Source organism: Mus pahari, chromosome 2, assembly GCF_900095145.1.
Source record: "Mus pahari chromosome 2, PAHARI_EIJ_v1.1, whole genome shotgun sequence".
Taxonomy (NCBI): Eukaryota; Metazoa; Chordata; class Mammalia; order Rodentia; family Muridae; genus Mus; species Mus pahari.
Window position 1 is genome coordinate 39,022,338 of NC_034591.1, and position 15,180 is coordinate 39,037,517.

General features: G+C 41.0%; 1 protein-coding gene across 5 annotated transcripts in view; it reads right to left on the bottom strand.

The window, feature by feature from the left end:
- Cttnbp2 (cortactin binding protein 2) overlaps positions 1 to 15,180 on the bottom strand; it is a 144,905-nt gene that overhangs the window by 123,728 nt on the left and 5,997 nt on the right. For all 5 annotated transcript variants that reach the window (XM_029535414.1, XM_021190492.2, XM_029535412.1 and 2 more), the window contains exon 2: positions 8,054 to 8,161. Coding sequence is in view for 4 of the 5 variants with exons in the window: in XM_021190492.2 (XP_021046151.1) it covers positions 8,054 to 8,161 (108 nt within the window). In the remaining variant the exon portion in view is untranslated. The remainder of the gene's footprint in view (positions 1 to 8,053; positions 8,162 to 15,180) is intronic.

Consider the following 15,180-nt stretch of genomic DNA (forward strand, 5'->3'; position numbering starts at 1 on the left):
TTGCTAGAGATGGTGACATGACCTAAGATCTCAGCTAGAGACCAAGGCAGGACAATGACAAGTTCACAGCCAATCTGGGAACAAATCAAGAGTCTGACTCAAAATATGTCAATATATATATACACCTTAGTGGCAAAGTGCTTGCCTGCCATGTTGGTTAGATTTTTGTCAACCTGACACAAGTTAGGGGCATCTGGGAAGGAGCGACCTCCACTGAGAAAATGTCCCCATCAGTGTGGCCTGGACGGGAGTCTATCGGGGCATTTTCCTGATCAGTGGTTGATGCAGGGTGATCAAGCTGCTGTGGTCAGTGCCACTCCTGACAGGAAGTCCTAAACTGTATTGGAAAGTGCTCTGAGCAAGCTGGGGGAGGGGTAAGGACCTCAGCCTGAGTCCCTGCTCACAGGCTCCTGCCTTAAGCTCTACCCTCAAGTAAAGGCTTTCCCCTCCATTCAAGTTGCTTTTAGTCATGGTTTGCATTGAAGCAACTAAAAACAAACTAGAATAATATGCAAGGCCCTGGGGTCCAATCCCCAGTACCACAAACGAAGAACTCAAAACAGACAAGCAAGCAAACAAAAATGTACTTAGAGTTTGACTGAGAACATTAGAAAGGTGGAAAGAAATCTCCTCATTTCCTCCCCCAATTGTTCCAACTAGAGGAAAAAATAGTAGGATTCTGAGGGTATTGCTTCAAATTCTTATTATCTTTTTCTAACTAAGATATAACATTAATCCTGCGTGAGGTAACCCAATCACAAAAGAACTCACATAATATGCACTCACTGATAAGTGGACATTAGCCCTAGAATACCCAAGATACAATTTGTAAAACACATGAAACTCAAGAAGAAGGAAGACCAAAATGTGGACACTTGGCCGCTTCCTAGAATTGGGAACAAAACTCCCATGGAAGGGGTTACAGAGACAAAGTTTGGAGCTGAGACGAAAGGATGGACCATCAAAAACAGCCCCACCCAGGGGTCCATCCCATAATCAGTCACCAAACGCAGACACTATTGCATACACCAGCAAGATTTTGCTGAAAGGACCCGGATACAACTGTCTCTTGTGAGGCTATGCCAGTGCCTGGCAAACACAGAAGTGGATGCTCAGTCATCTATAGGATGGAACACAGGGCCCCCAATAGAGGAGCAAGAGAAAGTACCCAAGGAGCTGAAGGGGTCTGCAACCCTATAGGTGGAACAACAATATGAACTAACCAGCACCCCCAGAGCTCGTGTCTCTAGCTGCATATGTAGCAGAAGATGGTCTAGTCAGCCATCATTGGGAAGAGAGGCCCCTTGGTCTTGCAAACTTTATATGCCCCAGTACAGGGGAACACAGGGGTCAAGAAGGGGAAGTGGGTGGGTAGGGGAGCAGGGGTGGAGGGTATAGGGGACTTTGGGGATAACATTTAAAATGTAAATCAAGTAAATACCTAATAAAAATTGGAATGAAAAGATATAACATTAATCATAAATATAAGGGAAAAATCTTCCAAAAATCCCTAACTCGTACCTTAGCCTTTGAGTGTTAAGACCATATGGCTAAAATGTTACCAAAATGTCTGCAAGAACATCCTAATTTTTCAGGTCATGGTGACTGGATGGTCCTTGTAACTGTGTTATCTTCAAGTTGTACAAAACCACAATCCTGCCTTCCTACGTGTAACTGACTATGCACGGTGCCCAGTTTCAAGGGATCCATCACTGAGACCCACAAGCACCACTCACTGGCAGTTTGTTTTGCTCACAGACATTTTCATAATGTGTTTGTATTCAGCAAGGAAGCATTGCCAGTTAGTTCTCTGGTTCACAAACTGGGCCCAGGCTGGTAACATAAACACTTCGCTTTTACAGCACCATCACTGAGTCAGGAGAGTAGAGATGGAGACTGACATATGACAAAAGAGAGTAGAGTTGCTTGCCCTCCTGGGCTACACACACAAACCAGCAGCTGCAAGAAAAGGCCATGATATAGAAATTAGCAAGCAGATGCTGTGTAAATGGCCTATTAAAGGTCATGCACGAGCCTTGCAGCCCAGCTTTTTTTTTTTTTTTTTTTTTTTTTAAGTGGATCCCTTTCCCCTACTCACTAACCTACCTCCATTCTCAGGAGTTCTACACTTTTCTTAATACATCACCTCTATTTCTTACTACATTATTATGTGGTTTTGGCACAATTCTGGGACACAAGATCAAGAAACACCAGTAGGTGACCTCTGGACATAGACCTGTGCTTTTAACATCACCTTGATTTCTTAGCATATTAGTCTTTTTCCTTTTTTTTTTTTTTTTTTTTCTCATGGTAACCATTCACTAAAGAAAATAAAATTCTCAGAAAGAAAATTGATAGTTTCTATTTTTGTCTTGCTAGACAAAATACAATAGTATTTTAAAATCACTGGCTATCTGCACTTTATAAAAACTGGTTTTGCTGCAGAAATGACTCCAATCCTGATCACTGCTTCCCTCTTCTCGCTAGACATCGAAATGTCTTATCTCCATGGACAGGAAAGGAGAGGAATGAATTTGTTTTCATAAATTCAGCTCTGCTCACCAAACCCACTCTTTACAAGGCACAACATATACAAAACAAATATACTTCATCATCCAATCGACTACCAGCAATCATAGGGGAATTCTCAAAGACTGTAAACCCTGCATGGTTTACTTAGTTGAAACCCATGAAAAGCCGGATTAGTATTATGTATCAACACTTAGCACACATGCTGTACAAGCTATGCTCTCAATGCGCTGTCACTCCCCAAGGGCTGCTTTTAAAACCAGAGTGGAGCATATCAGTTCTGTCTGGCACTAGGGACCCAGGTCAGTGGAAGGGTGGGCACCGCCTTATTCTGTGAGAAGCTCTGGGCTAACTCCTTGGCATCATATGTTCTGTATCAAGATTCCAACACAGAGAATTACAATCATAAGCATACTTCACTATGAAAAGTAAAAGCATTTAGGTTCTGGAAAAGAAGCTATACTGCAAATTTAAATAGTAAAATATATGACATATTCGGAAAGGGTCATAAAATTTATTAAAATGGGCCTTTTCAGATTAACCTTTAGCTTCGAAGGGTCTGTGCTTCACAAGGAAACCAATGCACCATAATGGTTCAAGTCATTTAGAGTACTTATGTTCCTTTGGTTCTTTTCAAATAAAGTCTTTAAAGTGACATTTCTCGTGGTCAACACAACTTTAGAATGGTGTTGAGCCCCTGGGAGCAATTTTGTCTCTCACAGTAGACCCTCCTTCTCCTCACAGCTGTGGACAATGCTATTGGCAAGCGTGGGTTGGTGGAAGGCCAATGTGGAATGCTGGAAGTGAATTGGATAATTTCTCCTCCCTTCAAAAGAATCTAGTCCCAAATATCAACAGTGCTGAGGCTGAGAAAAGCCTGCTTTAGTTTACAGTTTAAAGTAATATCACTTAAGAGCCCAATGCTTAGATGAGGCTTTTGTTTTACTTGATTATAAAATGTAGATCAAACTACAAAAACTCTAAACACCGCTTGGTTACTGTTCCAGAAAAAGCAAAGTGTGGCATAAATGACAGTACTGGGAAGAATTCATTTTAAAATATACAAAGTCGCAATATAGCACTTTCCTGATATATATGCTGTGCCATGTCTCTGTTTCATGTGCCTTAACTCCACCTTCACTTTCTGCCTGATAAGAACTGTTTAATACTTATTCATTGAATGTGTTTTTGTTTATCTCTGGCAGGGTCTCACTATGGAGCTGGCCTCAAGCTCTCAATCCTCCTGCCTCAGCCTCCTGCACTGCACTAACAAGCATTCGTCACCCTGTCCAACTCCAGAAACTCTGGAGTGTGATACAAAAAAGGCTGCACGCTAAAGTGGTTAGCGGTTCGCCTCCTCCCTTTCCTCTCACTAGACATTGGCATGGGGAGCTGCCAAAAAACCAAGCTTCCACCACACAGGAGTCCAAGTCCCTCAGGAGGGGAGTGAAACAAATAATCCTGGCAGTTAGAGGGGGATTAGGCACAGAGATGGTTCCACAGCTCCCACCACTCAGCTTCAAAACCCTGAGAGAGAAAGGAACTTCTATACAGCTGTTCACACAGTCCCTTGTATAGGCATTTATGTCATTTGATAGTTCCCTAGGTTACCAGAGCTAAAAGCGCATTTTATGTAAAGAAATGATAAAATGGTCAAGGTTTTTACAATTCTGATGCAAATAACTGAGCATTGCCCCCTCTAGGAGGATTTGCTACCTTTAGTACAGTCAGTTTCATTTATCTCACACAAGAAAAGGGGAAAGAGGCATACAGACAACCTGCAGTTGTCAGTAATCAGGGCTGTTCTCTTGTTTTATTTTATTTATTTAGTTTGGTTTTTTGAGACAGGGTTTCTCTGTGTAGCCCTGGCTGTCCTGGAACTCACTCTGAAGACCAGGCTGTCCTCAAACTCAGAAATCCACCTGCCTCTGCCTCTGCCTCGCAAATGTTAGGATTAAAGGCGTGCACCACCACTGCCCAGCTAAGGTTGCTTTTTCTAAATTGCAATTTTCTTCTTAACAGAAAAGGTCATTCTTAGAAGTGGGCATGGTGGTAATGGCTTGCAATCCTAGCACCCAGGAGGCCGAGGCAGGTGTGGGGGGAATACAAGCTCACAGCCATCTTGGCCTATAGAGCAAAGCCAGGTTGAAGATTATTGTTTACAAAATTTTTAAAGACATAAAGCTATGGACTTTTTATATGGAAAGTAGTTTTTCTCTTAAAAAGAAAAGCATCAAAAATAAAAAATAAAAAATAAGGCCAAGATCCACACTATAATCTGTCTTACCAAACATATTTACGGACTCTTCTGAAAAGTCTATTGCTCCTTACCTAATGATCAATGAAATCTTTATAACTTGAAAGTCAAAACAACCAGGAGGATCATGTGATTTAGAAAGTGAAACAGCTTGGTCTGAAACACATTTTTAAAGTCTAAAGAATCTGGATGCTTCACGATAAAGTTACTTGCAAATCTAATACAGTTCAAGGTACAAATTAGTTATCCCTTATTTCAATTATTAAGCTCTAATACATTTTTTAACTTAAAAAATTACTTTATTTGCAGATACATGCTCTACTGGCTACTGCTTAAAGAGGTTTTGGTTCTTAATTTATAGATAAGTTTATCTATTAATATGAAATAAAATTCTTCACGTCTTTTCTTCTCAGTTTCTGTCTGTGCCATTAATTGGCTAGTAAGTCATGTTCTGCTGCACAGTTAAGGAAACAGCAACTGGAAGACACATTTGGACCCAAGTAAATATTTGACTAGTACAATAGTAAACCCTGGCACTTGAGTCTGTTCCAGGTACCACAGGTATGTGAGAATCCCATTAGTACCCACTCTTTAAACCAGATCTCTAAATATTTAAATAAGTCATAAACATCATTTTGTTAAGAAAGCTTTTAAGAAGATCTCACACGCCGAATTCCATAGAGCTCCTGGGTAAGCCCATGTGTAGTCCTGAACGCATCTTCTTCTCTTAGGGCTTCACAATGCTGGTTTGTTTGATTTCGATCTTTAAACACAGGAGACTGGTCTCGGCCAGCATTTCTCCACGGGCTATGCTGAAGCAGGGCAGAACATTTTTGTTTTCTCGTTAACTGGCTCTTAAGGGGCAGAGAGGAGAGTCGGCTACACATCTATGATCTTGCTTTTCTTCTTTTATTTTCTTCTTTGGTTCTTCAAAACAAGGTTTCTCTCTGTGTATTGGAACTCACACTAGAGACCAGGCTGGCCTTGAACTCAGAGATCTGCCTGTCTGCAGCAATTTTGCAAGTCCTCTTCAAACTTTTAAATGTCCCTCAGTTTATTCCTCTCATTAGAACTTTCAGTATGATCATTTTGAGGCAAAAGAGGAGTTCCTTTTTATCAGTAAACAACTTATTTAAATTATTTTTAAAAACCCTGAATTTTCTAGGGATTCAATTCCCATGTAAATGTGTATTCTTCCTTCCGTTCCTTCTTTCTGTTTATTTTGTTTTGTTTGGCTTGAGGTCTTGCTATGGAGAGCACATTTGTTTTAAACTTAAGCTGATCTCCTTGCCTCTGCCTCCCTGGTGCTGAGCTCCATCATCAGCATGCACCACTGGGACTGGCTAAACATGCACTTTTGTTTGGGGAACTTAACCAGAAGTCATTCACCATTTCAGTAAAACCACCTCCCTGCATCTGAGTCAACGCGCTGGTAGGCGTGGATCAGGATTCTCTTGCTACTGTGTTCTTACAGCAATGCTATAAATAGGTGCAATTGGCCATAAGCTCACCATATCTTCCAGGAAGCGTGGACATAAATGGCAATTCATAGTTTTTTCTATTTTTCTTTTATTGAAAATAATTTTTTCCATACATTCAGATTACAGTTTACCCTCCCCCGACTCCTCCAAAATCTCCCCCACTTCCCGTAAGTTCTATTAGAGAACAGGAAGTGCATGTCATAATCAATTGAGATTTTTACCTGTATTTCTTTACTTTTTTACTTCGATACATCCTACTTAAACTTCCAGTTTACCCATAATGCCCATGGAAGGTTAGCAAAGAACAAGAGAAATACTTCATGAGCTTGAGAAATAGGATTTGAGTAGGGTTTAAACCATGTCAGTTTCCTTGTAACTCAAACTCTGATCCTATAGAAGATATATGCTTGATACTTGGGGAACCTTAACTCGTGTTCTTCCAGTTGGAGATATTGCAATTAAAGAAAACACATGTGCCTTCTAAAGCATAAAAACAAAGACTCAGCTAAGCGTTGATGGTGTGTGTAAGCCGTGGGAAGTTTCCCAGGGTCAGTGCTTGTTTCACCTTAACACAGAATAGAAACACACCCAAAGACAAGCTGGAGAGTCACACGTGTTAGTGCTACGGTCTCAATGTGGAACGGGACAGACAACACTCACAACCAAACTGTGCTGTTGTCTACTGAATAAAGCTCCTGATTTAAAAGGCCGTATCCCTACATTGGTGCTGTCCTGTGGATGATACAACTGAGCTACCACTGTATGAGCAAACGGCTCTTAGCCACGGACCCGATGGTAAACAATATACCTACTGCACAATTCCTAGATGTGAAATTCAGGAGCCGTTTCCACTCCCACTCAGGATCACATTCTCACCCCTGTACAGCTGGGTGTGCCCCTGAAAAGCTGGGTACACCCTTGCACATCCTATGTGACCCTCCACCATCCCTAGCTCCCTTCTTTACCAGAAAAGCTCTTGTCACAAGCAACAATCAGCTGGCATTTTACAGATTCTCACATGTTTAAATAGGTCCCTAGGAGAAAGTTTAAGGAAATAATCTTTAGTGAAATAAGATAAACCCATGCTTTGTATGTAATGATTACAATCCTCTCTGCCTAAACACTGAGAGCCAAGATATATCTAATTACATACAAATGGATATAGAAGAGGGAAAAATATTAGAACAAAACTGAAACCTACAACCAACTGATAGACCAAAACAAGTGAAGATGTAGAACTCCAATCAGAAAACTGCATCAAGAGTTTAACATTACTTCCAAAAGAAAATGTAACTGAGGCCAATCACATTCTTTGTAAGCTATTATAGTAATATTCTTAAGCTTTTGAAAACTCTGGTAAAAATAGTTTGAAGACATGAACGTTTTCATTTTAACTCTTGAGCTTTTGAAAATGAAGATCATCACCTACATGGGAAGTAAAAAGATAGATTGTCGGCAATATTGCTATAAATAATTCTCTTAATTTTCTCCCATAGCTATCATGCAATACAAGACACCATAATACTAACCTTCTGAAATTGTATGTCCAAGGGTCAAGTATTCAATAAATATAAGGATTCCTGTTAACATGGTGATGTCTCAAGTCTTGAGTTTTTAATGGTTTATTGTCAACTTCTATCGTCTCAACAACCAAATGACTTCAGTTTGTCAGTCTTGTTAAGGCTGATGTTTTGAGTGAGGAATATACATTAACCTGATCTAATACCATAAATGCCAGTGATTTGAAAAGTAAGAGGGAAAGTAGGTCTGCCCAGAATGTTCTTACCCTCAGGGCCTCAATCACGAGGTCTCTGGCTTCTAGTTCACCTTCCATCACGCTAAGGAGCATCCGCAGCTCTGATTTGCTGAGCGTGTCCACATCAAATTCCTTTTTCTGTAAGGCAAATTGAAACTGGAATCAGCACTAACATCCTGCCTGAAAAGGATGGATATTCTGAAACCAAGCACAGTGGCTTTGGGATATTCATCCCACAGACTAGAAAGGGGAAGCTGGCAGTTTCCAGTGCTCACTGGCTCACCAGTCTAGTCTTGACAAATTCTAGGCAAATAAGGGACCATGTCTTTAGAAAGGGGGTGGGGTCGATGTCTGAAGAATGATATTCACGATTGTCCTCTGGTCTCCACATACATGTATACTCATGTAAATTCCACCCACTCATACATAAATGTACGTGTATTCAAAAGAGAGCAATAAGGATAGACATGAGCGATCAGTGGATCATTTCTATCCAGCAGCTGGGTGCAAGACTCACCTCCTAGAGAGAGAAAAACCATGTAATGCCATTTCTGCAAGTCTCCCCTCAAAAAGAGATGTAGCTGTTTGACAGCCCAAACATCTGGACTTAGAATCTCTCCAACCTATGCAGCACAAATTTAAAAGGCTTTGGAGTCTATATCAAAACAGGCCAGGCCTTGGGATTGGGAATGGAGGGCTAATTTTGAGGGTAACAAGAAAACACAGATGTATTCCTTGGAGGGTCCCTGACATAGTGGCTCCTGGGAGGGCGTTATAAATTCCAGGGCACCCAATAATAACAGATCTTGTTTACAGAACATTCTACAGCAGAGGCCACCAGCTGGCAGTCTATACCCCAATCTGGCCTGCAGATGTGTTGCTTGGGCCATGAAGAAAAGGTTTGTCTTCCATTCAGCCTACATTAGAAGACCTGGAAATTTTACTCAACATTTTAGAACTCTGTCTTCTCTTTAAGTCAGATATTTGAGCTTTTTCAGGTTTCCTATGCCATAGGCAAGAATCCAGAGTCGAAAAACAAACAATGGTCCCTGTCTAAGGAACATATTCTCATTCATATTGTCATCTCTTACACACACACACACTCACACACTCACACACACACACACACTCACAGAGAGAGAGAGAGAGAGAGAGAGAGAGAGAGAGAGAGAGAGAGAGAGAGAGAGAGAATGAGATGCTTTTAATTAACATGAACCACCACTGATATATAGTTATCCTGATGTGTCATCAGGTGACATTGTAACCAGGCTACAGATATAAATAAACAAACCTATGTAGTTTCTCACCCTTCTATAAAGGTTGAGATATGGTTCAAGAGCTAGAGAAAAAGGCTTCTTAGAGACTTGGGAACAGTATGAGGAGTCTGTACAAGGGCCAAGGTAGTCTTATTCCATACCTCACACTCTTCTAGCCCTATCATTTCTTCTTTTACAATGATTCCTGGTGACTATTCTATTCCTATTTCTCTGTTAGCTCTCACAGATAACCATTATCTCTAAATTCCTGTCCTTAATACCAACCTCTTTGTTTATGACTTCTACATAGAGGTCTTCTGTAGCTGGAGCTGAGTAAGGATCACTCAGAATGTTAGCCCAAGTTTAAGTTAGTGTAGAGTATGAAGTCCTCCGCCAAACACCATGGTCCCTACACTCTGTGCAGACACTCGTGGGAAACCCATTCACTCCCCACCTTATAAAGATAAGCTAGTTCATCACTGTATCTTCAGACATCTGAGCTCAGAAGGCGTTCTACAAGGCACTCTAGAACTTGACAGCACATTTATGTAGCACTCAATGTTTTCCAAAGTATTCTTAAAGAACAAATGTTAATCCACGGGACACCATCACCGCTATTTTCAGTTGAAGAAACTGCAACTCAGGAGTCAGAAAGCATACACAGATCATGCAGCTAGTAAATAGTAAACCAGATCTGTGACTGTGCCTGTGCCTGTGCCTGTGCCTGGCTTATCTGTGCATGTGGCACACAGCAACAACACTCCAGAATGGACTGTGTTTAGCATCACATTGAATGGGTACATTTTAACAGTCAGCCAATGAGAGAGGGTCTGGCATTTAAGTATCTAACACAAGACTTTCCCTATGAACACACAAGAGCAAGCACAGCCATTCCCATGACTTCAGGGACTGTCACAAGACATGACCAGAACCAGTCATAGCTCATTCCCAAGGAACCTTTAAAGAAGAAAACTATGATTTACCGTGGCAAGAGCCTGGACCTAGAGAGCTTTTCAAAGAAAAAATTCTAGCTAAATGGCTTCTTTTGACAAATGGAAGCACTGGAAAACCACCATTTAGACATTATGTAGACATTTTCCTAGTAAGTGGTAAAGTTCAATATACTATCTGAAATTCTGTTCTGCAAACAGAGCATTATCACAGATGATCGTATAATCCAATGGTTCTCAAACTTGAGCATGTGGGTAGAACATCTGAGAGTTGGTCTTAAATAAAGCAGGGCTCCAATCCCAAACATTGGAACCAATGAAGGTAGGGGTGGGTTTGAATTCACCTAACAAGTTTTTGCTGATGTTGAAGGATGGTGAGCACTTTGAGAAGCACTTCATTAAGTGATCGGCTTCCTCGTCAATACACTGCAAATCCTGACACTTATTCTGTACATTTCTTCTGAGGTCTGTCCAAGAATATATGTGTAAAATTGAGCAGAGTTTAGATGAGCATTTGCTATTAATAACCCAGATGTTTTGGGTAGAGAAGAGCAGTGTGCTGCCTAAAATCATTATTTTTTTTTAAATCTACCAATCCAGGTTCAATAAACTCAGCTTCTTGACTATGATGAAAGACAGACTTTTATCCTGGTTTCCCCCCACTGAGACTGCAATTCCTGGGTGCTTTACAGAATAATGTTTTATTAATGCGGCTGCTGCTCATTCTAAAGACTTTAATTAATTGTGTGTCTTATTGTTCTTGTTTCTCCGAAGCTTCCGAAGCTTCATGAGCAAAGCACTCTACTTTAAGGACTAATAATTTATAAAAGGCAATGCTGAGATTCTGATTCATGGTAAGAGCTTGCCCGACTCCCATCGGCAGCATCATGGCGTGTGACCTGCAACCAGTTCTTCTATGTTTCTGTATATTACGTCAATAAAAGGGAAATCATTAAAGGCATAAAACACTACTACAAGTGATCTTGCTGTACCACAAATGTATCTTATAGAATGTTGAGAGAGAGAGAGAGAGAGAGAGAGAGAGAGAGAGAGAGAGAGAGAGAAAAGATCTGTCTTCTACCACCAAGTATTAAGTGACATATTATTTTGAGCACATATGCGTCTGCCCATCTCTCTCCCACTATAGCAAGCTCCACCTCGGTTTCCTCAATAAAACATTACTAAATGCTTGATTTTAACGATAAAATTCCAATACTATTTTCACTTAGCTATTTCCTAGTACCAGACACTTCCACCCTCACTCTAGTGAAGCTGGGACAAAGAAGGAACCTGAAAATATGGTAGAGCTCTAAAGACTCCGACGATTATACACATAAGTTAACAGTTCTCCACTGCTTCTTAATAAAAAGGTGAGCCAGCTCAGAAGATGCCAGGGACAGACACGTAGGAGGGTTGGCTGTGGGGTAATAAAACTAAGCATGTACAAAAATACCACCAGAAAACTTTGTTCCTGTGAAGGCTGTTAAAATACACACACACACACACACACACACACACACACACACACACACACACACACACACAGGTGCACACTGATTTTAAGAGCATTCTTTAAAAGGAAGGGAGAAGAACTTTGACTTTTTGGGGGGTGAACCCAGGGCTGCATGCATGCTAAGCCAGTGCTTTACCACTGAGCTATATTATCTGTAGCCTCCTTTGACTCTCTATCTTGAAACAATGTCTCACTGAGTTTAGAAGGTGAGCCTTGAAGTCACTCTGTATTTATTCCATGTTCACCCTGAACTTGCAATCCTCCTGCCTAGGTCTTCAGAGCAGCTGAGATTACAAACATGATCCATTAGCCCTAAGGGGTGGCATCTTGGTTCACTAAAATAAATTATCCTATATCTTACGATATTTTAAAACAACCACGATAATCTAATTTTCAAAAGAAGACAGATGACAGAACACATTGCTGTTCACATAACAACCTTAGGATCTTCAGAGCACCGAAGAAAACATAAAGACTGTCCCCCTCACGTACCAAGAGAAACACTTCAGACTGTATCTTATTACAGAACTCATTTTTCAGTAAAAATCTGCAAAATGAACAATAAGTCCAGATTACATCCTTTCAATGACAATGACACAAAGGAAATAATAATAATGAAACCCACAACAAGATGAAACCTGTCTGTCCTGAGGTCATTTGTCAGAAAAGTCACCATATCCAGGAAATCTCCTGTTCTGAACACCCATTGTAAAAAATAAATAAATAAATAAATAAATAAATAAATAATTGTCTGAGTCTGATCAAGCAGAGAACATCTGCCTTGAGATATACCAAGTCATGTCTATTAATTTACAGTGTGTGTTTATCATGGAGGAAACCGTTGACTGGCTTGATGCCAGGTTTACAGTTAGCAAGCTTTCTTACACAGTCTACATCCACAGGTCTATGGATTGTACCTCCTACTGCAGGCTATGTCCTTCCACATCATTTATCAGTTAAGATACTGTATAAAAATGGTCACAGGCCAATTCCTCAATTGACGTTCTCCTTCCCAAGTGACTATAGGTTTGTGTCGAATTGACACCTGAGGCTAACCGTAACAGTCGCCAAAAAAGCTTGCAAGGGATAGTCTGAACTACAGGGGCAGAAGTGCCCTTCAACAGTAGTCTAAACGTATCCATCATATTAGTGATCCTTAATCAAAATGGACTCAAGCACGCAGCCAGTGTGCTTGGCTCTTCCTTTCAACATCAAGTTCCCCACCCCCACCCCCACCTTCCATTCCATGAAATCAATGCCTTTATAAGCTTAAGTAGGAAAAGTATCTGAGGAAGCAGATGACTTGAAAACCAGGCAAGAGAGAATTCGAAGGGCAAGTGGCTTTATCTGCTTGGCTCTCTGGCTTCTCCTAAGTAAGAGGAGGATGTTGGGTTTAGTAATCTCTAAATGGGGGGTACTAGACTAAGTGGTTTCTAAAATCTCTAGCTCTCGAGTGCCTTGATTTCATGTGCCATGGCGCTGGGGGGTGGGGGGGGAGCATCTGTATTAATGGATTGAGGAAATCTTACTTTTATTTTTTTTTCCTTAAGACTAAAAGCCTTGGAGAAGTACTTGAGGAAAATTGATTTTGCATTTTTGCTTCAAAATTACAGAAATGTGTTTTTCCTAGTATAATACTTTACACTAAGAACGGATTGCCCCCAGGTCTCTGTAAGCAAGCAAGAGTTTCTTTGAAGACAAATACGAGCTAAACAAAGGGAACTTGATGAGATATCTTGAACCTTTCAAATCTTGAAGGCTGTATCAACATGAATAGAAATTAAGTGCAACTTTCTAAATATTTAGAGCCTGGATTTAAACCAATTATATGAATTCTCAACAGAAAAAAAAAAAAAAAACATATGGTCCTCAGGACTTCAAATTATTCCAAAAATTATACCCAGGTGTGGTGGCTCATTCCTTGGCCTAAACACTTGGGAAGCTGAAGGCAGGTTGCTAAAAGCCTGAAGCCAACTTGGCCTGGGCTACGGTGAGATCCTGTCAGAACAACAGAAAGAAAGACAAGAAAAGTGTGTGTGTGTGTGTGTGTGTGTGTGTGTGTGTGTGTGTGTGTGTGTTGCAGAGGGAAGGAGAGGGGAAGTGGGGGAGACTCTCTCACCCCTGCTTTTGCTTTCCCCAACCCACTTTTCTCACTGGCCTGCCCCCTTGGGGTCCCATCTTTCTTCAGTAAACAGGCCCACCTTCACGCTTGTGAGCTCTTGTAGACTGCGGAAATCTTTCCCTTCCCTTTCCATCCAGTCTGCTGCATTTTCTCATGTGGCAATTAATCACAGCCTGCCTTGTGCATTTCCCCCAAAGTATGAACTCATCTTTAGAACCATCTCCCCATTTTTACTTGCTGTCAAGACAGCAAGAACATCACATCTTCTTATGCTTTCATCCAACAGGTCTGTCCCCATTCATCACAAAAGAGAAAGCGTGCTCTGGCTCCAGAAGCAACTAAGACACAACATGATAGGCTACTCCAGAGGCACCTTCAGTCAGTCACTTAGAGTAACCCACACTAGGGAAGGAACTAAGGCAGACCTTAAGACTTGGTGAGAACTCAGGGCTCACCATGGACCTCAAGACAGGCAGCAAGGCCTGAACACTTTCACACTAGCCAAGCAACTGTGTGTGGGAGGAGGGACCAGTGATGAGGAGACAATGCCAGGAAGGGAACCGGGCTACGGGCATAGCTAATTTTCACCACAAGAAAGCTGGAGGGAAAACAGCAAAGTGGCCCTGACAGGCCTTCTCCTCCTCTTAGATTTCCTCTTCTTCCATTTTCTCTCCAGAGAAAAAAGAACCCCCATTTCAGAAAACTAACAAAACAAGAACAAAAAGCTAGTACTTTTCCATCAGATCTCAGATTTTCATGCTGCATAATAGGAGGCTTGAATCAGCCCCTCAGTGAGAGTCCTTCCACAGCTAACGAGTGCCACAGAGAAGTTTGTAACACGCCACACAATACATCTTGATTATGTGCAGGTGTCAAGTGTTAACACGATGATTTTCAGATAAACGAGGACCTAGAAGGCAAAAATAATGGTCTTGGAGTCACCAAGCCCTTTTGAAGAAGAGCTTGGGCCTTTGGCATCATCTCGGTGCCTTTTTGGTGAAATATTGGAATGCCGGAACAAAATCAATTACAACTGCGTTCTCACTCCATAAATACTGTACTCACTATAGCCTTCACATAGATTCCCCAACCTAGTTATTTACTAAAAGAGAAGAGTTTTGGATTCAAATTACTATTTCTACATGGACCACAGCATGCTATCCACAGCCTTAGTAGTCTTTGTCTAAGTTACTTACAATAAATAGATACAAATAAAATCTTGGCAGTACTTCACCATTAATGCTACCATAGTCATTACACTCTGGATAGTAACTTCTGGAAAGGAAGTGGTGAAGAAGGGAGGAAGGAAGAAAGGA